Raw genomic sequence first — 26,069 nt, 5'->3', positions numbered from 1 at the left:
TAGGACGGCTAGTGACAAGCTAGGACGGCTTGTTCTTCCAATACAGAAATTAGGCACCATGTGTGAATAGATAAAGCCTTCTAGAAATAAGGTTTTTAGGCCCCCTTGCAGCTCCCTAACTGAATTCAAGCCTTCAAATTCGTCCATCCTCATGCCTCCATGCTTGCACGATCCAATCTTGGCCCAAAAATGCTCTAGAATGCTCCAAATTGCTTCTTTTTGCATACTTTGACACTAAAACCTGAAATTGCACGAAAATGACTTTAAACACTAAACTAACTAAGGAAAAACAACATAAATGCATGAGAACAAGCCAATTAAGTCACATAAAAATGCTCCTATCAAATTCCCCCACACTTAGCTTTTGCTAGTCCTCGAGCAAAACAAAGAAATAAAACAAGACAAAACAAACAAACATAATCTAAACCTTCCAACGTTTGCCTCAGGGATTTCCAATGCACATGACATGTTAAAGATTATCATTCCCACAGATTTGAGTCAATTTAACACTTAAGCACATGCTTAATCATAGTCACTACTTACTAGTTCACAATTAACCAATTAAAACAATGTTTTGAATGTAGTAACATGCCTTAGAGAATTCCCTCAATCCTTAATAGATTTGCACTCTATTTTCACTCAGATTTTCTAACTACACACCCTATACTAGTTATATGTGAGAGAATTGATGTAGATATAAAAACGAATGCTCACATATATGTATCACAAAGAACGCAATTTCCGGACTTAATAGGCATGTTTAGATATGATCTCATGAATGGAATGCTACTACTTAGATGCGAGAACCAGTGACACCATATGCTCATACCAAATTCAAACTCAACAAATTGAAACACATAACACTCAAGATAGAAGTTTAAGGGTTGCAACGGGGCTTGGGGTATTGGTTAACAAAGAAAGGATAGGGAAAACAAACGTTCTTCAAGCATTAGTAAGCAAAGTAATGAAGTTAAGACTTAGAATTCACTTAGTTTGCAGAAATTAACTTAAAAATACAAGGGGAAGACTTTAAACAACTTCTTGGGGCCGAATTCAACTTTTTGGACCCTTTCTTCAACAAACAACACCTTGGAACTTTTTTTCTCATATTGTTCAACTCTTTTCATACTTTATTTATTTATTTTTTTTCACGAATTTTTCTTTTCTTTTCTTTCTACCCGTGCTTATGGCACATAATTCTCAAAATAAAAACTTCCCCCACACTTGGTTTCTGTCATAAAGGAATTCCATTTGAATCATGCTTACTATACTTTAAGAACGAGGGTATGGATAGTCCTAATCTAGGCTAGGTGAGGGTAATGTGGGTTAACAAAGAAAAGGCTAAACAAGGCTCAATGGGGTTAACACCTAAACATATAATGGAGTAGGGCACACGGCTTTTTGGCTAAAGTGGTGGTCACTACACAACTTCATCTTGAATATGTGTTATGCTAATCAATACCATGCTTTGAATGAAATGGGCATGACTTCTAGTGTTTGGAACTAAATGATGAAACGCCTTCTAAGTAGCAACCAAGCAAAGAATAATGAGATCATGCAACGATTTTAGAAAACAAAGAATGCACAGATTTGAACTCTCCAAATAAACGTTTAGGTTCAAGTCTCACAAGGTTGTAGCGTTAATTTGAGTTCCTTCCTTCAAGCATGTTACAAAAACTGATTTTTTTTTTTTATTTTTATTTTTATTTTTTATGATTGCATGTGAATTCATAAGTTATAACCACAACCAAGCATAAACATAGAGTAAATCAAACTTTCATTCATGTTAATCACTCTCTTTAACAGCCATGTATTTAAAAACCAAATCCTCATCATTGTGTTGGAAGGTACCCTAAGACACAAACAAACACACAAAAACAACTCTTTTTTGGGTTTTTTAAAACAAATTTTTCAAATTTTTCTTTGATTTTCGGATTTTTACTTCAAAACATACTAAAACACACCAAAACTGCTTAAAAACACTTAAAAACAGCAAGGAACAAGTTTTGAAATAATGGGTGATAAAATCCCACGAATTTGAATGAAAAACACTTAGTTACCCCCCCACACTTAAATCAAACATTGTCCTCAATGTTTTAAGCATAGAATCACACAAAGAAACACACAAACAGCAAGTAAAACAACTAAATAGGCAGATTAGAAGGAATCAACAAAGAGAAGGGTTTAGGAACGCAAATCTGGAATTGGAGTGCTTTCTAGGTCTTCCTTTGTTGAATGGCATGGGTTGCCTCCCAAGTAGCGCTTTCTTTAACGTCTTGCAGCCGGACGAAGAACACGTTCAGGCACCATTGGTGCCCACGGCATGGAGTGAGATCTCCTCCACAACCTGCCCCATGGCATTCTCATAGTATGGCTTCAATCTATGTCCGTTGACCTTGAATTCCACCCCATTCCTTAAGCTTTGGACTTGAACTGCACCATGTGGGAAAACATTAGTAACAACAAAAGGTCCAATCCATTTAGAACGTAACTTTCCGGGAAATAAACGTAAACGAGAATTAAAAAGTAAAACTTTCTGCCCAATTGTGAAGGTTTTGCCCCTAATCATCTTGTCATGAAACGCCTTCGTCTTTTCCTTGTAAATGCGGGCATTCTCGTAGGCTTCATTCCTTAGTTCCTCAAGCTCATTCAATTGGAGCTTCCGATGCATTCCAGCAGCATCTAAGTCCAAATTGAACGTTTTGATGGCCCAATGTGCCTTATGCTCTAGCTCCACGGGTAAGTGACAAGGTTTTCCATAAACTAGCCGAAATGGAGACATCCCTAGGGGTGTTTTGTAGGCAGTGCGATATGCCCATAGTGCATCGTCTAAACGCATGCTCCAATCCTTCCGGTTAGGCCCCACGGTCTTCTCCAAGATTTGCTTGACCTCTCTATTTGATACTTCGGCTTGGCCACTTGTTTGTGGGTGATAAGGTGTTGAAACCTTATGCTTGACATTGTACTTCTTGAAGAGTGCCTCAATGGTCCTATTGCAGAAATGTGAACCTCCATCACTTATAAATACCCGCGGCATCCCAAATCTAGAGAAAATGTTAGTCTTGATGAAATCTGAAACCACTCTAGAATCGTTAGTACGGGTAGCTTTTGCTTCTACCCATTTAGAAACATAATCAACCGCAAGCAAAATATAAGTGAAACCAAATGAAGAAGGAAAAGGACCCATGAAATCAATACCCCAAACATCAAAGATTTCAACATTGAAGATGGGTGTTTGCGGCATTTGGTCTTTTGCACCAATAGAACCTGTTCTTTGACATCTATCACATGTTAAGCAAAACATTCTAGCATCTTTGAACAATGTAGGCCAATAAAAACCAGATTCTAACACTTTACGAGCTGTCCTTTGGGTACCAAAATGGCCTCCACATGCATAAGAATGACAAAATGCTAGAATTGAGTTAAAATCAGAAGTTGGCACACATCTTCTAATAATCTGATCTGGGCAATATTTCCATAGATATGGATCATCCCACACATAAAATCTTGCATCATGTATCAATTTATCACGTTGGACCTTGCTTAGGGTGTTAGGAACTTGCTTAGTCACCAAGAAATTGACCAAATCGGCATACCAAGGGGTACTTACCTCAATGGACAGAAGTTGTTCATCCGGAAACATCTCAGAAATGGGGAGGGACTCTTCTTCACGCACCAATCTACTCAAGTGGTCAGCCACCACGTTTTCACAACCTTTCTTGTCCCTAATTTCAATATCGAACTCTTGAAGTAGGAGCATCCAACGAATGAGCCTTGGTTTGGCCTCCTTTTTGGTGAAAAGATACTTCAAGGCTGCATGGTCAGTGAAAACAATTACTTTAGTGCCAATAAGATATGATCTAAACTTATCTAAAGCAAATACAACCGCCAAGAGTTCTTTTTCGGTTGTAGAATAATTCAATTGAGCATCATTTAAAGTGCGGGAAGCATAATAAATAACATGTGACTGTTTATTTTTCCTTTGACCCAAAACAGCCCCAAGTGCATAATCCGAGGCATCACACATCAATTCAAATGGAATGGACCAATCCGGGGGAGTTATGATGGGTGCCGTGGTTAGGAGCTCTTTGAGATGCTTGAATGACTTCTCGCATGCCTCGTTGAACTCAAAAGACACATCTTTTTGGAGGAGGCGGCATAGGGGTTGTGCAATCTTGGAAAAGTCCTTGATAAATCGTCTATAGAATCCTGCATGACCAAGAAAAGAACGAACCTCTCTAACCGAAGTAGGAGAGGGTAAGTAGCGTACAAGATCTACTTTAGACTTATCAACTTCAATTCCTTTTTCAGAGATTATATGACCCAAAACAATACCTTGTTTAACCATAAAATGACATTTTTCCCAATTTAAAACAAGGTTTGTTTCAACACAACGTTTCAAGATTAACGTGAGATTATCCAAGCATTTATCAAAAGAATCACCAAAAACACTAAAGTCATCCATGAATATTTCAATAATCCTTTCAACATAATCAGAAAATATGCTTACCATACACCTTTGAAACGTGGCAGGGGCATTGCACAAACCAAATGGCATGCGTCGATATGCAAATGTTCCAAAGGGACAAGTAAAAGTGGTCTTTTCTTGATCATCCGGGGCAATGACAATTTGATTATAACCTGAATATCCATCAAGAAAGCAATAAAAAGAATGACCCGCTAACCTTTCCAACATTTGATCTAGGAACGGCAATGGGAAGTGGTCCTTCCTTGTGGTGGCATTTATCTTCCTATAATCGATGCATACACGCCAACCGGTTTGGATTCTCATGGGTACAAGCTCATTCTCGGCATTCTCCACAACCGTCACTCCGGATTTCTTAGGCACACATTGGATAGGTGAAACCCAACGACTATCGGAGATAGGATAAATGACTCCACAATCAAGAAGTTTGATTATCTCTTTTTTCACAACTTCCATCATTGGAGGGTTAAGACGGCGTTGAGCCTCTCTAGTTGGTTTGGTCCCCTCCTCAAGAAATATGTGATGCATACAAGTTGTGGGGCTTATACCTTTGATATCGGCCAATGTCCATCCTAGGGCAGATTTGTACTCCTTCAACACATGCATGAGTTTTTCCTCCTCTTGTGCCGTGAGGGATGATGATATGATGGCAGGCAGTGTCTCATTTTTTCCCAAGAAAATGTACTTCAAATGGCTTGGCAAAGGTTTGAGTTCAAGGATAGGTGCCTGAATTATGGATGGAAGCAACTTGTTAGTCGAAATGGGAATGGACTCTTTGTTAGGAAACTTACCATCATGTATTGGTGATGACTCAAGGGCAGCAACTACTTCAAGAAAATCCTCACTAGGAGGCACGGCATAGGATAGTGTATTTGTGCCGTGGGGTTGCATGGATGTTGCTCCCTTGGTTTTGACTTCTACACCACTTGTAATGACTTTTTCAAGCATATCATCATTCAAATCTTCAAGGTATCCCTGCGCCAAAGAGTCAACAGTATCAATAGAGAAACATGAATGATCTTCACTAGGATACTTAATAGAATCGGAAAGATTGAAATTAACAACTTCCCCATCAAATTCCATGGACAAAGTTCCATTAAACACGTCAATCTTAGTCCGGGCCGTTTTCATGAATGGCCTTCCAAGTAGAATGGGCAGCGAGGTTGCATGATCCGATTCATCCATCTCAAGGACATAGAAATCCGCCGGAAAGATCAAATGATTAACCTGCACCAAAACATCTTCCAAAACTCCCTTTGGATAGGCATTAGATCTATCGGCCAATTGTATGATAACACCATCCTTTTTCAATGCTCCTAGATTCATAGATGCATATATGGAATATGGCATAACATTTATAGAAGCACCTAAGTCAAGCATGGCAGATTCAAATCTAGTGTTACCTATGACACAAGGAATGGTGAAACTACCCGGATCTTTGCATTTGGGAGGTAGTTTGCGTTGCAAGATGGCGGACACATTCTCACCTACTTTGACCACTTCCTTGGTCGACATCCTCTTCCTAGTGGTGCACAACTCCTTCAAAAACTTGGCGTATCTAGGGACTTGCTTGATTGCATCCAACAAGGGTATGTTCACTTGAACTTTCCTAAATGTCTCAAGGATGTCCTTTTCAGCTTCTTCCTTCCTTGTTTGCATAAACCTACTAGGAAAAGGAGCATTCGAAGGAAAAGCATTAGTAGAAACTGAATTTGACACATTCTTACCCTTTTTGGCCGAATTAGACAGTTTTGGGGCACTAGGAACTTGCGGCAAAGACTCTCCCACCTTTGCCGTGGGTTTGCTTGATTCTTCCTCTTCAATTTGCAAGTTTTCATCACCTTTGGGACCTGATTGTGATGGTGTAGGATCTGCCCCAATCTCTTCTCCACTTCTCAAGGTTATGGCCTTTGCACTTTCGAAGCTTCCCTTTGGATTTGGAACGGTGGAACTAGGGAGCTTTCCTTGTTCACGAAACTGCCCCATAAACTCGGCAATTTGCCCCATTTGTTTCTCCAATTGATCCACCCTTTTGTCTTGGTTTTGCATAGCCTTAGCTTGATCGTCCTGCCCATTAGACAACTTAGTTAGTATCTTAAGAAGTGCATCATTGTCAAGGGACGTACCTGAGGCACTTGGGCCAGATTGGGCTTGATTTTGGGGTGGGCCGTAGGTTTTGGGAAAGAACCCAGGGGGTTGTTGCCTAAAGCCTCCTTGGTTTTGAGATTGTTGGGGCTCCCTCCATTTGAAATTTGGGTGGTCTCTCCAACCGGGATTATATGTGTTGGAATAAGGATCGTTCCTTGGTTGGTTTTGGCCTTGAAACCCAATTGCATTGGCGCTTTCCCATCCACCATTTTCAATCAACTGTGGACATTTTTCAGAGGCATGTCCATGCATAGAACATACGCCACATACAATTGGTCCTTGCATCTTCATGCCCTCGGCCAACTGAGACACAATAGAAGTAAGATTAGCCAATTGTGAATTAATGTCAGAAGTAGAACTTACCTCATGAACATGTTGCCGTGGGGGTCCTCTTTGGCCTACTCCTTCGTATTGTTGATCGTTCAACGCTCGATTAGAAATCAAGGTCTTGGCAGCCATAGGTGTTTTGTCCACTAATGCTCCACCTGCCGAGGCATCGAGCATTTGACGTTCTAATGGTAGGAGGCCCTCGTAGAAGTATTGCAAAAGTAGCTCCTCCTTCATCTGATGCTGTGGACAAGAAGCAACAAGTGATTTAAAACGTTCATAGTATGCAGGAAAAGACTCACCTTCATCTTGTTGAATTCCACTTATTTTTTTACGAAGAAGAATGATGCGAGAAGTTGGGAAAAACTTCTCCAAAAACGCTCTTTTCATACTCTCCCATGAAGTGACAGTGCCAGGAGCCAACTCGTATAACCAATCCTTAGCTTTATCCATTAAAGAGAACGGAAAAGCTTTCATCTTCAAAATACTTCCGTCAACATTGACGGGAGTCATGCTTGAACAAACTACTTCAAACTCTTTAAGATGCTTGTTTGGATCTTCCATGGAAAGCCCATGGTATTTAGGAATGTGGTGCAACAAGCTTGACTTCAACTCGAATTCATCGGTCTTGCCTTGGGCAGCCGCGGGGTATTGAATGCATAATGGTGCGGCATTGGCCAACCCTGAGGCCGAAAGCTCTTTAATGGTCCGATTGTCCGCTGCCATAACTTCTTCTTCCACTTCTTCAAACTCAGATTCGGCCTCTGAACTTGAACTAGGTTCACTATGTTTGGGATGCCTCCTCTTTCTTCTCAAATCACGTTCAAAATCGTCGTTAAAGTCTAAGATATGTGCATGCACAGTTTGAGAACTCCGCGTCATGCACTAGTACCTAAAAAAAAACAAGAAACAAAAATAGGTCAGAAACTAAAACAAAATCAGAAACAAAGTGAAATAAATGAAACAAAAACAATCCAAGGGATTTAGCAAAGTTGCTAATCCCCGGCAACGGCGCCAAAAATTTGATGCAAAATATATTAAGCACACAAATTAAACCCTCTTCTGACAATTGTAGCAAAGTATGTAAGTAGGGATCGTTCAAAACCGGGGATTAGGAGGGATTGCTAAACTCTTGAAAACTGACCTAAGAAGTCCAAAACAAAGTTAAAAACACTAATTTGGACTCAAAGAATGAAAAACCAAAGTTAAAACACTAAAACAAAACAAAAACTCAAAACAGCAACTAGAAGACTCAAAACTGCCTAAAAACCACTTTCTGGGCAGTTTTGAGCACCTACACTAATTTGGACGAAATTGGTTGAAAACATGACTCAAAACACTTAAAAACATGAACCAAAACAATTTCTAACTAAATTGAGACTTCAAAGTAAAGGGGGATTTGATTTGGACGAAATTAAAGTTGAGAAAACAGATTGCAAAGTAAAACTGATCTTGAAACGTTTTTGGGGTTTTTAATGGATGATGGACTAGTTAGGGGTTCTTTCTCCACACATGACAAGTATGCAAATGACTCGATTTCCAGTTATTCCTTCATAGAATTATGAATGACAATGCCCCAAATTAACCGTGACATCACTAGTTAATTCTCAAGTTTTCCTTGTGTTATTGAATTGGATGACATCATACGACAACCCAAAGCATTCTTCAAAAGTTCCTTACATGACATCATAATAAAGATACAATCAAAGATCATTACGTTCAATGAAAACTATAAGCATTAACAAAGCACTTGTGACTATGACATCATGACACTTATGCTAGGAATTGAACTTAACGCGATTGTGACTAGCAATCTTCACTACTTGTGCATATAAGTGTGTGCCAATTATGTGAAACAAACTTATATTCTAGCATCATATTCATGCAAGCCAATTAAGTGTCGACCCCTAATTAACAAACACAAATACGTTATTACTCGCACAGTTAAGCCAATTGCATTCACGATTCAAGAACTCATAACTGGAATTTATCAAATCAACTTGCACACATAGTTATGGCTTCGAAATCACCCCTAACCAATAGGGGTTTAGCCACTCATGTTCATAGCAAAATGAAAGGAAAATAAATTAAACATTGAAATCATAAAACGAATTACACCTAGAATGCACCAACGACGAAGCTTGAGCATCCAAGAGTCCTTCCTTCTTTCTCCTTGCTACGGCACAAAGGTGGATGGGATGGTTGGGATGTGTTTTAGGATCAGGGATTATGGAATTGGATGGAGGATAGGCACGGCAAGGTGTAGTGTTTGGTTGGAATTGTGTTTCTAGGATTTTAGGATGTGGAGAGTGGTGTGGCTAGATGAATGGACGAAAATTGGGTGAATGAGTGATTCCCCTAGTGCCTTGCTGCAAACCCTTATTTATAGGGCTAGGAAAGGTTTTGAAACACTTAAAGGATATATGTGTGTAGCTTGGACAAGGTAGGACGGCTAGTGACAAGCTAGGAAGGCTAGGAGACAAGGTAGGACGGCTAGGAGACAAGCTAGGACGGCTAGTGACAAGCTAGGACGGCTAGTGACAAGCTAGGACGACTAGGAGACAAGGTAGGACGGCTAGGAGACAAGGTAGGACGGCTAGGAGACAAGGTAGGACGGCTAGTGACAAGCTAGGACGGCTAGGAGACAAGCTAGGACGGCTAGGAGACAAGCTAGGACGGCTAGTGACAAGCTAGGACGGCTTGTTCTTCCAATACAGAAATTAGGCACCATGTGTGAATAGATAAAGCCTTCTAGAAATAAGGTTTTTAGGCCCCCTTGCAGCTCCCTAACTGAATTCAAGCCTTCAAATTCGTCCATCCTCATGCCTCCATGCTTGCACGATCCAATCTTGGCCCAAAAATGCTCTAGAATGCTCCAAATTGCTTCTTTTTGCATACTTTGACACTAAAACCTGAAATTGCACGAAAATGACTTTAAACACTAAACTAACTAAGGAAAAACAACATAAATGCATGAGAACAAGCCAATTAAGTCACATAAAAATGCTCCTATCAGTTGCCCGAAAAAAATGGAACTTTTCGGCCAAAACATAAAATATGGTATAAAACCCAGCTCACTCCTCTCATCTCTCTCTTGCATCCTTTTGTTCGAAATCAGAGGTACGTGGTCAACCCAAAACCCAGCTCACTCTTCTCACTCTCTTGGACTTCCATCTCTTTGAAATCTGAGCTTAGAGATCTGGGCTCAACCCAGAAACCCAAAGCTCATAGAGCTCTCTCCACATCCCTCTCTTCCAAATTAGAAAAGTGATGTAATGTGCTGATGATTTTAGTATTTATATGTGGGTATTTTACTAATTTCGGTTTTATGCATGGTGTACTTGGCTAGTGTATGACTGATTTGTCTTATTTCTGTCCCAAGATTAAAAAAATATCATATTTAAGGTATTTCCCTAAATAATTTGGATTTGAGTATACATGTATATCTATATAGTTAGTGCATGCTTTGGTTTATATGGTATCAGTTTGTTCCCTATATAGTACTGAATATCATGCAAAACCCCTTTTCGATTGAAGTGTTGGTCGTTAGTTCAAGTTTTGATCTCTCTTTCCCGTATATTGCTTGTACTAGGAAAAAAACAAAAATCAACATAATCACATCCTTCAACTACTGCAAGGTTGCATCCACATCTAACCACAATGGACTTGGTTTGTACAAGTACATCATATCCAAAATGGGTTTATGGTTGATCCAAAATACAACCACAATACACAACTAGTAGTAAGACTATCTACATTTTTTTATAGGGAACTTTAACGAAAAGCTCCCAGTATTGTTTATTTGAACAAAAAATCATATTTTTATACTAAAAAAGTTAATACTTATAAGTAAAAAATAATATTATTGGACCATAATACTAAATGATAACAAATCATCTACTTAACTACAAATACGAAAAACAAAGTTTTTATTTGGACCCAATCGCTGACATTGGCCTCAACTCATTTTGGAAACTCCCTCATCGACGCTAATGGCAAGACTATAATGACGACATAGATGGATGTTAGATTATTGTGGTTCGGCAATGTCGGGTGTTTGTTCAATTTTTTTTTTGGATTAATTACATAAACACCTTCTTTGTGTTTTCACAGAACCCCTCAGGTTCTCAACATATCACAAACACTCCTTGTCGTTTTAAAATCATTTCATCAACCTCCCTCCATGACAAAAAAAATCCCAACAGTCATGACATAAGTTATGAAAATACAAAATACCCTTACAAAAATCATTTCATCAACGTCCCTTCATTTTTCTTCTTCTTCCCAGGTTCCCTCCCTCTGTTCTTCCCCCTCCTTCCCACAAATCCCGAAACCCAATTCCTCTGCCGGCCACCATGAACCACCACCACCACCAGGTTCCATCCAACCACCCAAAACAAGACTCTTCTCTCCCTACATCTTCTTCTGCCAACGAAAAATGGAAGTGATACACCCACAGCTGCTGCTGATATGATTAGAAGAAATCCATAGCCATAACCGAAAGTCATGCCAGCCACCCACATAGAAGGTGACGATGGTAAAAGTACGGTGGAAAATAATGCCACAGAAGCAAAGACTAGAACTGCAAGCACTGGAGGACTGAATGTTCTTGTCTACCGGTTAAGAATTGGAATAATCTCCTATAAATGATTTCATCAATAGTCAGCATAGTAAAAGACAATATGACAAAGATAGCTGAAACAGGAAGAATACAAAGCAATCATAAACAAGACTGCTGGATTATAACACCTAATAACCATGATGTAGTCTTAATCTCCTATGTTTATTCACCAATGCAGCAGTTTTTTTAGGCAGACACCATGCAATGAATTAACGGCAAGATGCAATTATTTACTGTCTAGGCTAAAATATTCGAAATCCAATTAAAAGAGAAACAGAACATTGATTTTTGCGATTTGTGGGAGAAGAGGGAGGGAGATCCTGCGATAGCCAGAAGAAGATGCAGGGGGAGAAGAATCTTGTTTTGGGCGGTTGGATGGAACCTGGTGGTGGTGGTGGTTCATGGTGGCCGGCGGAGGAATTGGGTTTTGGGATTTGTGGGAAGGAGGGGGAAGAACAGAGGGAGGGGAACCCGGGAAGAAGAAGAAAAATGAAGGGAGGTTGATGAAATGATTTTCGTAAGGGTATTTTTGTATTTTCATAACTTATGTCATGACTGCTAGGTTTTTTTTGTCATGGAGGGTGGCTGATGAAATGATTTTAAAAGTCAAGGGGTATTTGTGATATGTTGAGAACCTGAGGGGGTTTTGTGAAAACATAAAAAACCTTAGGGGGTGTTTGTTTAATTAACCCATTTTATTTTTTATTTTTTATACATCAATGTATTTACTCTAAAGGGTGAGAGATTGGGTTAAGGCGCATAATTAACCAACCATAATTTGGTATTAAATTTTTCATTTGAATTTAAGACATTCCATTTATAAGTTGAGAGAAATACCACTAGACGGTGGTACTAAGTGGATCGATGATCGTTTATTTTCAGTTTTCTAGTTTTCAAAATACTTTTAAGGGATCAAATGGATGTTTCCATGTTTTGTTGAGTGAACTGTCAACTGAGCATGTCGCTGGGTCCGAACAAAAACTCCTTCCACAAAACTATGTAGACCATGTTCAACTTGATTTGGTCAAGTCAAAACCCAACTCGACTTTTGAATCATATGAGTGGGGCTTGGATTAAAACATTTTCAATCGCATAAACAGTTTTGGGTTGTGCCCCTGCCCTCTTGAACAATTGACCTTTAATGCAAACTGATACATAATTTAGGTTTTTTATAGATAAAATGATATTTGAAATTGGCATAAGTCTCCACGATCTGTAACAATAAAAATTGATAGACGTGGTCCTCGAGTTTGTTCACCGTAAATTATTTTGGTCATTACGTGAAAAATCTGTTACTATCCTCGTTAAGTGGAGGGGTTTGTTTGACAAAAAACACACTTAAAATGGTGGTCACGTGGTCATTCACATGACAATTTAACGAGGATAATGATAGATTTTTTATGAAATGACCAAAAGACTTACGGTAGACAAACTCAGGAACCACTTCTATTGATTTTCAATGTCAGAGACCAAAGTAAGGAGTTATACCAATCTTATGGACTATTTTAGCAACAAATCCCATAATTTAAACTTTAGAAGGATTTCGAACAAGTGATGAGAGAAGAGTAACGAGTTATGATTAGAATAGTCCATAATTCAATTCCTCCTATATAAAAAGTTATAATAATTATTTGATTTAACTTGTATGTTCAATCAAATTTAATTCATTTGATAAGCTAACTACAATCATGTGTTAGAAATTTCTGATAAATTTGTAGCCAATGATCTAACGTAACAACTAAAATTCAAGTTAGCAAAGCCAGTTGAAGCTTATTCATCATCGATCCTAAAAAAAAAAGTCAGATGTAGTAGAAAATGCTAGGGAAAATATATTTTTAAACGTATATTACGTGATTTGACGTTTGATTTGGATACATTCAATACTAGGCTATAATTAACTTTGCTAACTTAAATTTTTAGTCGTGTCTTTATAATTGAACAAATACTAATTCAAGTCGGAAATAAAGAAAAAACAACACAATCACAAGACCAAGAGTTAACAAGTTTACCCAAATTGCGTTACATTTCAGACAATGACAACGACTATCTACAATGTCAAAAGAAATAAGATTATGACCTCTTACAACTATGGAATGAAAGAGCTCAAACTTGAGTTGTTGAAGCCTTTGCTTTTAGATATATCTGATTAGGATAACAACTTCAACTTAAGATTAACGTTTGCTCTGGAATGTTATTAAACGCATATTGTGAAGAATCATTATGAACAAGCGCCAAGTTTTCTTTTTCTAGTTTACGTTCCCAGCATATATAATTACCTTTTGCTTTTCTTCAAAGTTCAAAGCAATCAAAAGCCAAAGCTAAAGCTAAAGCCAATTCTATTCTTTCAAAACCTGACATATATATATATATATATATATATATATATGTAAACAAACTTCAAAATCCTGACCTCACATTGATCTTAAAAAAATTACAAAACTCAGTAAATTAACATATAAAAATCATCAATTAATGTAACTTCACAATTCACTTTAGCTAATTTCCAGATTAATTACATTATCATTAGTACTTTTCTTGGATGGCTCCATTGCGTGACACTTTTTGCAAGTCGAAACAAGCCACCGGAAAAACCTCCGGCCAAATAAAAATCTCCGCCGGGACACCACCGTCTTCACCTGCCTTTTTTTCTTCGCTTTAACGGATTTCTCTTTCCTTTCAAGCTGATCCACTTTGATCACTTTCTTCCGAGAATTATCACGGCTTAACGAAGCTGGCACGGGCACGGCCGTTATGAATTGCCACCTCTGAGAATTCCCATAAACTTGATGACTTGAAATATTGTTATTAGGTTTGTTGCCTTTGTGTCTATCGGATGATAATTTGGAGTGATACAACTTTCTCTCAGAGTTATCACTTGAGCTTGTCCTAGCACTGCTGCTACAACTGCTACTCCTACTGTTGGTGCTATTGCTTCTCGACGACATGAGAGAGTCCTTGCTGCTAATGCTGCTTGTCCGGCTTGTTCTGCGAGAACTATTATCGACAACCATAAAGCCGTTGCTAATAGGTTGAAATGGGAAGGCATGTGGCAAGAGCCTCCCATTGAGGAACAAATGGTCTGCGGGGGAGTCTTTGCAGGGATCGGTGCTGGAGGCTGAGTCCGGGGTGATGCACCCAAACTCGAAGTCGGAGTCTTGGTCATGGACCGGAGTGCTAGGGAAGGAGAATGTGTCGCCGGAGGAGCTATTTTTTCTTCGATTTTCCATGGATGGTTGGTTTTTTTGAGGGGGAGGCTGGTGTATTTGCATGGGGTATAGGTATGTATATTTATAAGAGGGGTTTTAATGGAGGGGTAGGGAAACAAGTGAGGGAATTTGGGATTTCTTTTGATATGGGTGAGACACATGGAGTGATCTTAACCCTCTATTGGGTGGGATGGATAGACTTGTAGTGATGTGAATCATGAAATCCTACTTGCCAACTCAAAATGTTAAATTCAATACTAGGGTGGGGTTGCCATAACACTCACTCTCATAGTGTGGGATACTCCAAAGGAAATCATAAATGTTGTGAGGCTTAACACTTTTCAGTCAAACAAAACCCACATTGTAGAATGCCCCACATTTAGTCCAAGTGACCAAAACATTGGTAGTCTAACTATGATAAATTGCAATCCAAGCATAAATCAATTCATAAATGGCTATCATGTCCTTGTATATGAGCATGGTAACCTAAATTACTACATTGACATGATGTATCGAATACACATAAATGTTTTTGCACTTATATCTTCTTTTTAACAGTGGGACTGAATAAATCAAAAGAGAATCGAGAGATAAAAATAACAAGAAGAGTGCAGGAAGAGAAAATAGGTTTACAAAAATGATTTTTCATATTATATTCATTCACTAGCAAGTGGAATTCATATGGTTTTCATTATCTATAATTTGTGATAAGCAAATGTGATACATGTAACACTATTATTTACATACAAATTAAGATTTAAACAAGTTAAAACGTAATGACAAATGGAAAGCTGAGAAGTAACTTGTTTATATATTTAATCAAGAGGTGTGTGGATTGAAATCCTTTGATGATCTTGTATTTTGGCATAAGATCATATAAAATCTTTGAAATACAGAAATAAATACTCTCAAACCCTTGTTTGTTTATTCATAATCCAGTGGATCCCTTTAATCTTTTGTCCACTAGCTTTTGTTTTTGTTTTTGTAAAAATTTGGTGCAGCCCCCCAAAAATACTCCTTCCACATCTGAAAGCAGAAAGTGAGAGTTGTGATCAGGAGACATAATAACAAGCATATTGGGTTGTCTGAGCTGTTACAAAACCAAGCAATGATGGAATCAGCAACACAATGGCTTGAAGCTTCCTTTCTGTTGTGGAAGCAAAGTACCCTTCCTCTCACAAAGGGAGCGCAAGTTTTTATAATATTTGATCAAACACTTTGATTACTCGCAAAACATGGAGACAAGTGGTTCTTGGAAAATTCTGTGGTCTCCTATTAGGGTTTCCTGTGGAGACCCCATGGGTCCATTTCAGCTGATCATGCTATTGGGGACCGCAGGTCAGCCAGATTTAGTCAGTCCTCTTTCCACCCACCACACTCACACAACACACAAACACAAAACAATGTCGATTAAGTTATACACTTCCTTGGATGATACTCTAATTATGTTGTGTGGTAGGTCCGTGGTCTTCCTTGCTGAGTAATTTTGCCTTTGTTGACACAAGGTTGATTGAGTTAGCCGAAGTAACGAGAAAGTATGAAAAAATGAGTTAGGATTATGATAAATCGAAGGTTTAGTTTGTTTCAAAGTGATAAAATACTTGTTCTTGTGTATGTCTATACATGCAAGCATAGTTGCACACAAACATAAACATGTATACAAGTATAGTTATGATAGGTAGAGCGAAATCAAGAATTTTAAAAGAGGTTGGCTAATATACTTCTTCTATGGTATCAGAGTAAGTTGTTCGGTTTGTGAAGCTCAATGGCCATATGTGCTCCACGTTCCAATTTGTGTCATTCACGCACTAAGCTTAAAAGTTTCACTACACGTGAGGGGACGTGTTAATAGTATCAATCCCACATCGGAGAAAGGAGGGACCTCGCATGTACTTATAAGTAATTGAGTTGCTTTCCATACTACCAATTGATTTTATGGTGGAACCTCAACTTCCTTCAAAGAGTAGGGATGAAAGAAACTACACATCTAAAATCAGTTGAGCTGGATTATAAGCTAGTGGTATTTATTTAATAACCCAATAAGTTGATTTGCCACCTCTATATACAAGATTAAATAAGAATGTTTAGGCAGACGAAAAGTTTGTGTATCATTTAACAATCCAATGAATTGATTTGCCACCTCTATATACAAGTATATATATGTTTGTGTTAAAAAAAAAAATATTCTCTTAGTAGACAATTTACCACGAAACAGATAAAGGAGTGCAAGCTAAAGCATATATGTGTGTGTGTGTGTGTGTGTGTGTGTGTGTGTGTGTATGCTTGATGACCTAGCTAATTGGAGCCATAGTATGGACTTTGGACGCGATGTTTTTAAGCAAAATTCAATGGCTTGGACTTTATTTGATGGATGTTTATGCAGGGGTGCCTAGGGGAGGTTCTGTGTCAATACATTGGGCTATAGTGTGGCCCATGTACAATGCTAGGGCCTGTTGGGGATATGAATTGAATTCAAAGTCTAAAGGTTCAAAGGTTCAAAGGTTCATGGCTGACTCTCACTCCCAAGTCCCAACCATTCATATGCTTAATTTGGCGGTAGGTTCGAAAAACTGAAAAAATGAAAAACTGAATAAAAAAAACGAATGTTTTACTTATGTACGAGTGAGCTACTATATTTACCAAAATCTATATAATTCAAGTTTCAAGTAACATAAATCTTAATATCTATAAGATTTTTAACCGACGTTAAAAATTTCAGAATATAGAATACTAAAAAACGCCATAGAATTTTCGCAAGACTAAAAAACTGAGTTTGGACTGAATAAATCCTACTTGAAGTTCGGGATTTGATTGTGGATGAGAACCCTATCTTATTGGGCCTATTGAGACCTTGAACATGGGCCAAGGGGGACTTGGACTCAAGTCCAAGATGTTGAGCCCAAACTAGAATTCGGACCTCAAGCCTTGGGCCTCATTTTCATCCCTGAGATTAAAATAATATTTGGTATGCGTTTGTTCTTCATATGTGTGATTAAGGGAAGTCAATAGTGTACAATTAAATCCAATGCTGGCCTCTCAGTATTACGAAAGTAGGAGATCTTAGATTTGAAATTCGTGGATGGCGAATTCGATACCAAATTAGGTTGTTCATTATGTAATTTAACCGAACTCCCTCTCCTCTTAATGTAAAAATATTGATGTAATAAAAAAATAAAAAAATTCAATGCTGACTAACAATTATAAAACTCAAAACTCAATATTGACCCTATTAAAATATGTGAAATACCATTTAACCCTAACGTGCGCGTGTCATCCCTGCACGCGACCCACTTACGCGTCCTTGTTGCTTGTTTCGCCTGCTCCCACCTACGTTCTTATTTCTATTTTTTTTATTATTTGTAAAAGAGAGGGGGAAAGATTCTACACCATTGCAATAATTTAAAAGAAGAAAGTTTTGAATGTGTGATATTTGGTTAAAAATTTAACACTCTATCTATTAAGACATTTGATGGCATGCAATAAATTTTTGATACAATCCCGCCAACCATTTGTTTAGACCGCTTTACAATAGTTGTCGTAATCTAAAATTTTCATTTTAGGTCATAATTCATAGATTTAGTGAAAATTCACTCAAATCGGAAGTTGTTAGCTCTTTAGTCATATTATGAACTTTTCATTGTTTACTGACAACACTATGTTCTTTGATTTATAACGTCAGCATCAGAGGGCTAAATGTCATTCCGTTCAAATGACTTTTTGCTACATCAATCTTTCATGATAACTTAAAAAGTGATCGACTCAAATTATGAAGGATATTGTGGAAGTGAACTTAGATAAAAAGGTTAATTGTATTAAGTTACTAGTTAACGCCTAAGCGCTCCTGATGTTATCCTTATTACATATTTTTTTTGACACATTATACTACGCAATTGCATGCAATGTATCCAATTGACATACACCTTGAGATAAACTTAGCATTAAATAAGATTAAAATCTCTTTTTTTTTTTTTTTTTTTTTTTTTTTTTCAAATACAAAAATATATTCGGTTAGAGAATAAATTGGTATTGAATTTTATCTACGAGATTTGAATTTAAAATCTCTCACTTACAAGTAAAGAGAAATACTATTAAACTGTAAGACTAAATGACATGCAGATTTTAATAAATTGAATCACTAATTGATCTGACGATGGTTAATTTTTTGTTAACGTACTGAGTTTCGAGTTCAAACGCTCTTTCTTTCCGTTTTGTTTGGACTTTGGAGTAGAAATATCCTTGTTTTGAAAGTTAAAAAGAATTACAATTACAAAAAAAGACAAGTCGCGGCGCGAACGCGTCTTTGATTAATGCAAGGAACGCGGCATAGAATTGGAAGAGAAAGGCTGGAAAACAGAGACCAGAGGGCGTGTCAACGCATCCTTCATCCTCATCCTCAACTCTTCTCACTTCCCTCTCTCTGTCTCTCTCCCCGCTCTCTCTCTCATCGTCTCGGTGACTCTGGGTTTTGTCTCTCTTCCTCTTTTTCTTGGCCACTGTGTTTCCAATACCAAATTTTCATTTTTCAAATTTTATTTTTTTAAACAGATAAACTTCACATCAGGACAGCCATGACCGGCAGAGAAATCCTTCTTAAGATGAAGGTATGTTTTTGCTACATATAACAGTATCTCTACTCCTCCATGTATCTGCTTTAATGTGTTTCAATCCGTTTTTCAATTGCCTCACTCCTCTGTTCATCAGTTGACTTTTCTGGCTTGTTCTTAATATCTTCCTGATCTGCAAATTTAATTTCCATCCACACCATATAGAGAAATTGTTGCAGATCCTTGTGTTATGTGTGTTATTAACAAAAACCCATGTCTCTAAATTGTAGTTGTTTGTGTTATTTATTCAGAATTGCAATTTTAGATCTGTAACTCTACTGTTCCTCCTTGATATCCCTCAGGGTTTATGGATGGTGGCAGAGGAAAACCCTTTTCTTTTTTTTCTTTTTTATTAAACCATTCTTCCTTTTTTCCTTTTACTAGTTGGGGTTTATGGGTGGGAAGATTAAAATGCAGCAGAAGCTTTTAGTGAAATAAAAAATCGATGAAGAAATAGGAGAATTTTCTCTCCCTGTTGGACTAGTTAAAGCTAATTTAGATAATCTTTTGATGCTTTATGGGTAATATGATTATTTAAGGAGATTTCTTTTCAGCATAGTGTTGCTGGTTGCATGTTAGAAATGAATTCCCTGATATCGTTTGTTTAATTTTTCCGGTGGAGTATCTAAATGGGAGTTTTCTTTTTTTGTTGCAGGAGAAAGTTTTAGGTTCATCAGACCCTGACTCTGGAAAGGGAAAGAGCAAGATGTCGCATCATATAACACATGGATTCCATTTGGTAAAGGGAAAAGCGCATCATCCTATGGAAGACTATGTTGTTGCGCAATTTAAGAACATCGATGACCACGAGCTTGGACTATTTGCAATATTTGATGGCCATTTGAGCCATGAAATTCCTGAGTACTTGCAATCTAATCTCTTTAAGAATATTTTGAAGGAGGTAATGTATTACGTACTTGTTTGGTATTATGTTAGGTTTTTTATGTGCTTTGATTTTGTTGTTGTTGTTTGATAGAAGCTCTTGCACTTAAACGTTGTTACATATCAAATTTCAACGTCCTTATACTTTTGGTCCTTGTTTTCTCCTCTCCTCAGCCTGATTTCTGGACAGAACCCAAGAAGGCAGTCGAAAGAGCCTATCGTGTAACAGATGCTAACATTCTGGAGAGGGCAGTTGATTTGGGCAAGGGAGGTTCAACAGCAGTTACGGCCATTTTAATTGACTGCCAGAAGCTGGTGGTAGCCAATGTTGGGGATTCTCGAGCTATTGTCTGCAAGAATGGTGTAGCTAAACAATTATCCGTTGATCACGAGCCTAGCACAGAAAGAGAAGATATCGAGAACAGAGGTGGTTTCGTATCAAACTTTCCAGGTGAGAAGTTTCTGATAATACAAACTAATGTGTTTAGAAACGACACGAAAAATATATTCTGTTTTTGAGTACCATTTAAATTGTTTGAGTTTGACGGGATTTGTTGTTCACTCATTCAGTATACTAGCTTTGCTTTGTGATTTATGAGCAGCGATTGATCCTAAAGCCTTATCAATTTATAGTTCTCCAGTTCTCGTCATTCTCATCGCATCAATCTTTTTTTATCGTAGTATTAAATTTATGATTCTGATGAATTCAGGGGACGTCCCACGGGTCGATGGGCAGTTGGCGGTAGCAAGAGCATTTGGTGACAAGAGCTTGAAGAAACATCTCAGTTCTGAACCTTATGTGATGGTGGATTTAGTAGATGATACCACAGAGTTCGTTGTCTTGGCAAGCGACGGACTATGGAAGGTTGGCTTATGTTGAAATTATGCAACTATATCTACTTACTGCCATTGCAATTAAATGGCAAAGAATTGGACTTGAAATTTGTTTATGCAATTTGATGTCAGGTGATGACGAACCAAGAAGTTGTGGATTCTATCATACAAATAAAGGATGCGCGGGCAGCGGCAAAGCACCTTACTGAAGAGGCCGTCAAGAGGAGGAGCTCCGATGATATTTCCTGTATAGTCGTAAGATTTCGGTGAATGCATATTTCTCGTTGTCATGTAATTTACCTTTTTCTCTTAAAAGATTTATTAGGTATGTTGTATTGATAAACACCTACGGCATTCAAGTGTGCTTCAATTTCTTGTACCCCTTCCATGTTGATACTCTTTGAACATTGCTGTCGTTGAGGATTTCATATAATGCTAGAACAAGGGTCTTGGCAAACGTGGTCGACACTTTCTGAATTTGACTGTATGCAGACAGAATCTTTTAAAAATCTTCAATCAAAATGCAACTTTTTCACTTATGGGGCAATGAACAGGAAATAAAACATGTTTTTAGTGTCCCTTAATTAGTGCCTTTCATTGTCTCTACTTTTTTCTTTGTTTTGCAGCGAGATATTTACAAGAAAGGTTGGAGGTCACATAATAGACAGTCAAAATGAATTAGTATTGAACTTATTACACGTGAAAATCGGATCAAAGATCTCTAATTTATAAGTGGACGTGCTTATCAATAGATGGTTTGCATTCTATTATGATTTATCTACTATTAGATTGAATTACTAGAGGTGAATCAATGGACAAAATTAAAGAGCGGTGTGCATAAGGTGAAAAGAAGAGTGCGATAGTTACTCTGCTTTGTTAAAGGGTAGTGCTATCTACATTCATATTTTTACCTCTTACACACCATTTCTCAATCTCCGGTCGTCGGATAGAATGAATTAAAGAAAATCAATTGATAAAAATTATCAAAGGGGTGTGGGAGATAAAAATAGGTGTGAAAAACACTACCCTTGTGAAAATGTCATATTTTGGCAGCTTTTCCTACTTTCAATTTGAAGATTGAAGACTTATCACTCCGTCGAAGTTTTCAAAAATATCATGAAGAAAATATTTGACATGGTGACAAAGATAATATGGATGGCTATCACAAACAAAAGAAAAGCTAAAGGCTTATATTTGCAGACAAAAAGACAGCTAAGGAAGATGACCCTTAACAAGATGGGAAAATATATGAACGTCAGAAAGCTAGGTTGCCGATTGGTATGGAAAATATCTGAGATAAGGCGTCATAATTAGTCCTAGTAATATATGACCAGCAAAAGCATATTGCAGTTGGTCGTATTATCCATAATATGCAGTCGTTTTCAGCATCTTATTGTCAAAACCTTCATTCATGGTGAAAGCCATGTTGTACATTTTAATTCATTATTTTTTGTTCAATCATGTTCAACAGAAAACTAGGGGTGAATAATTGCCTTAATTGGTCTAACTTTTGATTTGTCAACTTGTTGGACACTGTTTACATGCCTAAAAATCGTTTTTGGAGGCGTTTGACAAAAATAACTAGATGCACTAATAACATTTTTGAGGCGCTACTCGAAAAATTATTTTTTCAAAAATACTTTTTCATAAAGCACTTGGCCATTCAGTGAAGGTTTTGTTGTGCTTATAATAAAGTGGTTCAAGGATATGCACTTATGAGCACATGCGCTTAATTATGTATTGTGACTTTGTAGGCATAAGTGCTTCCTATAAAAACATTCCATCACACATAGTCTAGTACCTGTTTGATATTCATCGAACAAATTATACTTGTCCTATTAAATTTTTTTGAGGTGTTTGTCAATAGTGCTTCTCAAGTGCTTTTCCAAAAAACACTTGATCTTTCAGTAGAGATTTTGTTGTGCTTATAATAAGTAGTTATGAGCACATGCGTTTTTGTATTGTCAATATCATAGGTGCTTCCTACATAAACATTCCCAATTGTCTTATTGAAACATCCAGAATAGTGTTAAGCATTAGTTTAACACAAGTCGAAACTACATAACCATACACCATAGCTTTAGAAGCTTACATATGTAATGGCAAAGCGCACCAACATAAGGTTGTAGGTAGCTAGGTAGACAAATAAATAGCTTAACTAGAACAATCATACTTAGAGGTTCTATAAAGCCATGGATGACAGAAGAGAGGGAGCATGTAGAGAGCAGATCACAAGATGCATGGCCTTATCGATGCATGGCCTTATCTGATCTGGCAACGCTTGGAGGAAGAGTTTCCTGGGGGCGTGATCTGATATCTAGTCTGACTTTCGTTGTATTGGTGACCAACCCCTCTCCGGCTCGAGCTTTCTCCATAAGGTTCGCCTGAGCTCTTGCGGCGTCGCTCATTGTGTCCTGCCAGACGCCGGCGACAGCTTCTCTTTGCTTCATCAAATTCGATTAGCTCATGGAACCTGTGCAGTGCAGCCCCATAATAATGAAAAGTTCTAAAACATGGTGGTATGTAAGAGTACTACGTTATGGAGGATTATATTAAGTATTGGTTTGGTATTGAGGTGTTTTTATAAAAAGTGGGTATCAAAAAAAGTTGAGCTAAAAAATGTGTTTGGTAAATACTTAAAAACAGATTATTTTCACAGTTTTGGATGAAAAATATCTGAAAATGTGAAACAGCAAAAATGAGTTTATTCTCACAGCACAACATAAACAGTTTTTTTTTTTTTCAAAGCACAGCAATACCAAACCAACCGAGAAATGATTTTAGCACACCGACTTTTTTTCTTTGGCACATTGCCTCTTGATTCTCCTTTAATTTATTCAATATAAAGGTTAGAATGCAAGAAGAGAAAAGAGGTATCTAGAAATCACTTACGTAGATTAATTAAGGGTATCCAAAAATTCTGCAATTGAAGTTCAGAGGTAATAGCATTGGCCCTAGCAAGTTCAGCTAGTGTGGGTTGATTAACTAATGGACAAGCAAAGGAATGAAAATGTTCAGTGACTGGCTCACACGTTATGCTAATTAAGCAGATATTCATTAATATTCTGCACCTTAATAATTTACCTCATCTCCAAATTTAAGAAATTAAGAAAAGCTTGTACCAGTTATATACCTAGCATGATTCGGCATGAACCGTTGCTGCATTTGACTAAATTAATTAACGTGTTGACACACTTAACAATACCAGTCAAGTAAAAGTTATTTAATATTCCAGCTTACATGGTTAAGTCTGATCTATTTGACTCCATGGAAAGATGCTTTCAGGAATAAACAAAAATCAAGGAATAATCTGCTTCAAAAATTTGTTACATAGCTGTAAACCCCATGTTTCTAAGGGTCCTCATGATCTGAAGTGGAATATAAATCCTTAATTATAAGTGTTAGTGTTAAAGGAATATATTTTTTCGAGTTTAATTCCCCAGAGTTAGTCAAAACCCTAATTATATGGATGGAGTTTTTGCTTTCTGAGGGTATAAAACCGAAATTTTATTCCATAAAAATTAAGCAGAGATCACCATTCTGCTAACAAGTCCTAAATCATACAGAAGCAGAAAAATGCAAGGAAGCAAGTGAAAGAAAGGAAAAAGAACAGGAAAAATGGGATGCAATTAGACCTGCTGCATTGCTGACAAAACCGCTGTCGAGTCCCGGAAACAATCACAACAGCTGCCTTCGAATGAAACTCACAAACCTTATGCCGGCGGTGGTACCTCTTTGCATCAACCAAATCAACCCCGCACCTTTCCGCTTGACAAGATGGCTGTGAAACACCACCTCCACCTCCACCACCAGATCCTCTTCTTCCAGCTGCAGCAGCTTTCTTCTGCCTCTCATTTTCTTCAAATCTCAGCATCAACCCTCCACCACCGCCACTGGTGTCTTCTTCGTCCGAGTAGTCATCCTCTACTTCCTCAACATCTTTCTTCGATTTCTCTTTCCATGTTTGCCTTCCTTCAAAGTTTTTGCCCTCCATTGTTAAGGAAGTCTACGTATCAGAATTTACAATTGAGGTTTTGGTGGAAATGGAGAATGGTTGAGCATTATTAAGAAGGGGGGAAACTGGGTGGAGTTATCAAGGTGGATAAAGTGTAAGGAATTAATAGGTGAAAAAGTGGAAGAGGACCACAAACACAAGCTCCGTTCTTTTGTGTTCTGCACGTGTCGATACCGTATAAGGTGGCAGAATTTTGAATGAACCAGTGAATATATAACAAAAGAGCACTTAAAAATTAGGATTTGAAAGCTTCTGAGCTTAATTTGTATCAGTGTGTGAAATATAAGAACAGTTAATGTTGATCAGAACGAGAGACTTTCTCTTGCAACCTATTCGTAGTCTCAATGGTCTCATCCGGCAAATCAATGTTTGTCATGTATCTCAAAAATGATCATCCGTTCAAAAGGAGCTTACTACATGGTGATTTGGTGACAAAAGAGTATGATCGATCATAATGTATATAATTGAGTTTTGCTTTCTGAGATGATTAATTAACAATAACATGCAGAGATGAGTGAAAGAGCATAAGAGCCTGTAGGGGTCGTTGCATTGCTGAAGTTAAGTGTCATTGATTGAGAGGGGACAGTTCATTTACAAGTGAGTACGTAAGAAGAAGGGCAGTAGCTCATGCTTTAATTAAATTCACGTAGTACGGTACGCAGGATGAGTAAATTTGCATGCAGTACGAGAACTTTGAATTACAGTGATCTTTAATCTAAAGTGAATGCTTTGTCTGCCACTCTCTACTTTACCCTATGCTTTATTGGATGCAGAATTTACAGTATATATATATACAGCTTCCAGGGTAAAGTCGATTTCATTTTTATCCACTGTTTTCTCAAGAGATAATTATATGTATTATGTCCCTAGATTATAATGTGAATACATACGTATAGTTACTTCAAAACATGGTTTAGAAGGTTAAAATCAAATTCAAATGGAAAAG

At 37.6% G+C, this 26,069-nt stretch overlaps 3 protein-coding genes across 4 annotated transcripts; 1 reads left to right on the top strand and 2 right to left on the bottom strand.

The window, feature by feature from the left end:
- Positions 1 to 13,965: 13,965 nt before the first annotated feature.
- LOC148693230 (uncharacterized) lies at positions 13,966 to 14,865 on the bottom strand. The gene has a single exon (XM_088680398.1). It carries the CDS (start codon positions 14,849 to 14,851, stop codon positions 14,075 to 14,077), a length of 777 nt encoding a protein of 258 aa, XP_088536524.1. The 5' UTR covers positions 14,852 to 14,865; the 3' UTR covers positions 13,966 to 14,074.
- A 4,183-nt stretch (positions 14,866 to 19,048) lies between these two features.
- LOC137741796 (Protein phosphatase 2C family protein) lies at positions 19,049 to 21,565 on the top strand. 2 transcript variants are annotated; one of them, XM_068481515.2, is made up of 6 exons: positions 19,049 to 19,250; positions 19,334 to 19,389; positions 20,048 to 20,293; positions 20,449 to 20,725; positions 20,985 to 21,139; positions 21,241 to 21,565. In XM_068481515.2, the coding sequence occupies exons 2-6, from the start codon at positions 19,357 to 19,359 to the stop codon at positions 21,376 to 21,378; spliced, it is 849 nt and encodes a 282-aa protein (XP_068337616.2). In that variant the 5' UTR covers positions 19,049 to 19,250; positions 19,334 to 19,356; the 3' UTR covers positions 21,379 to 21,565. The 2 variants fall into 2 exon arrangements, with proteins under 2 accessions (XP_068337616.2, XP_068337615.2); XM_068481514.2 differs by having other exon boundaries at positions 19,082 to 19,240.
- Positions 21,566 to 23,088: 1,523 nt separating this feature from the next.
- LOC137741797 (squamosa promoter-binding-like protein 4) lies at positions 23,089 to 25,664 on the bottom strand. The gene is made up of 2 exons (XM_068481517.2): positions 24,744 to 25,664; positions 23,089 to 23,581 (listed from the first exon to the last, which is right to left on the bottom strand). The coding sequence occupies exons 1-2, from the start codon at positions 25,100 to 25,102 to the stop codon at positions 23,371 to 23,373; spliced, it is 570 nt and encodes a 189-aa protein (XP_068337618.2). The 5' UTR covers positions 25,103 to 25,664; the 3' UTR covers positions 23,089 to 23,370.
- Positions 25,665 to 26,069: the final 405 nt, after the last annotated feature.

This window comes from Pyrus communis, chromosome 11 (genome assembly GCF_041283825.1).
Source record: "Pyrus communis isolate YQ-2024b chromosome 11, ASM4128382v1, whole genome shotgun sequence".
NCBI classification, from domain to species: domain Eukaryota; kingdom Viridiplantae; phylum Streptophyta; class Magnoliopsida; order Rosales; family Rosaceae; genus Pyrus; species Pyrus communis.
Note: the sequence above shows the minus strand (reverse complement) of the source record. Positions and strands in the feature narration are given on the sequence as shown.

Coding starts and splice junctions, on each gene's coding strand:
- LOC137741796 (XM_068481514.2), top strand. CDS start 19,096: ATGCAAGGAACGCGGCATAGAATTGGAAGAGAAAGGCTGGAAAACAGA. Junction 19,241..19,333: donor CTCTCTCTCTCATCGTCTCG/GTGACTCTGGGT, acceptor TTTTTTAAACAG/ATAAACTTCACATCAGGACA. Junction 20,294..20,448: donor TTAAGAATATTTTGAAGGAG/GTAATGTATTAC, acceptor TCCTCTCCTCAG/CCTGATTTCTGGACAGAACC.
- LOC148693230 (XM_088680398.1), bottom strand. CDS start 14,851: ATGCAAATACACCAGCCTCCCCCTCAAAAAAACCAACCATCCATGGAA.
- LOC137741797 (XM_068481517.2), bottom strand. CDS start 25,102: ATGGAGGGCAAAAACTTTGAAGGAAGGCAAACATGGAAAGAGAAATCG. Junction 23,582..24,743: donor TTTTGTCAGCAATGCAGCAG/GTCTAATTGCAT, acceptor TGCACTGCACAG/GTTCCATGAGCTAATCGAAT.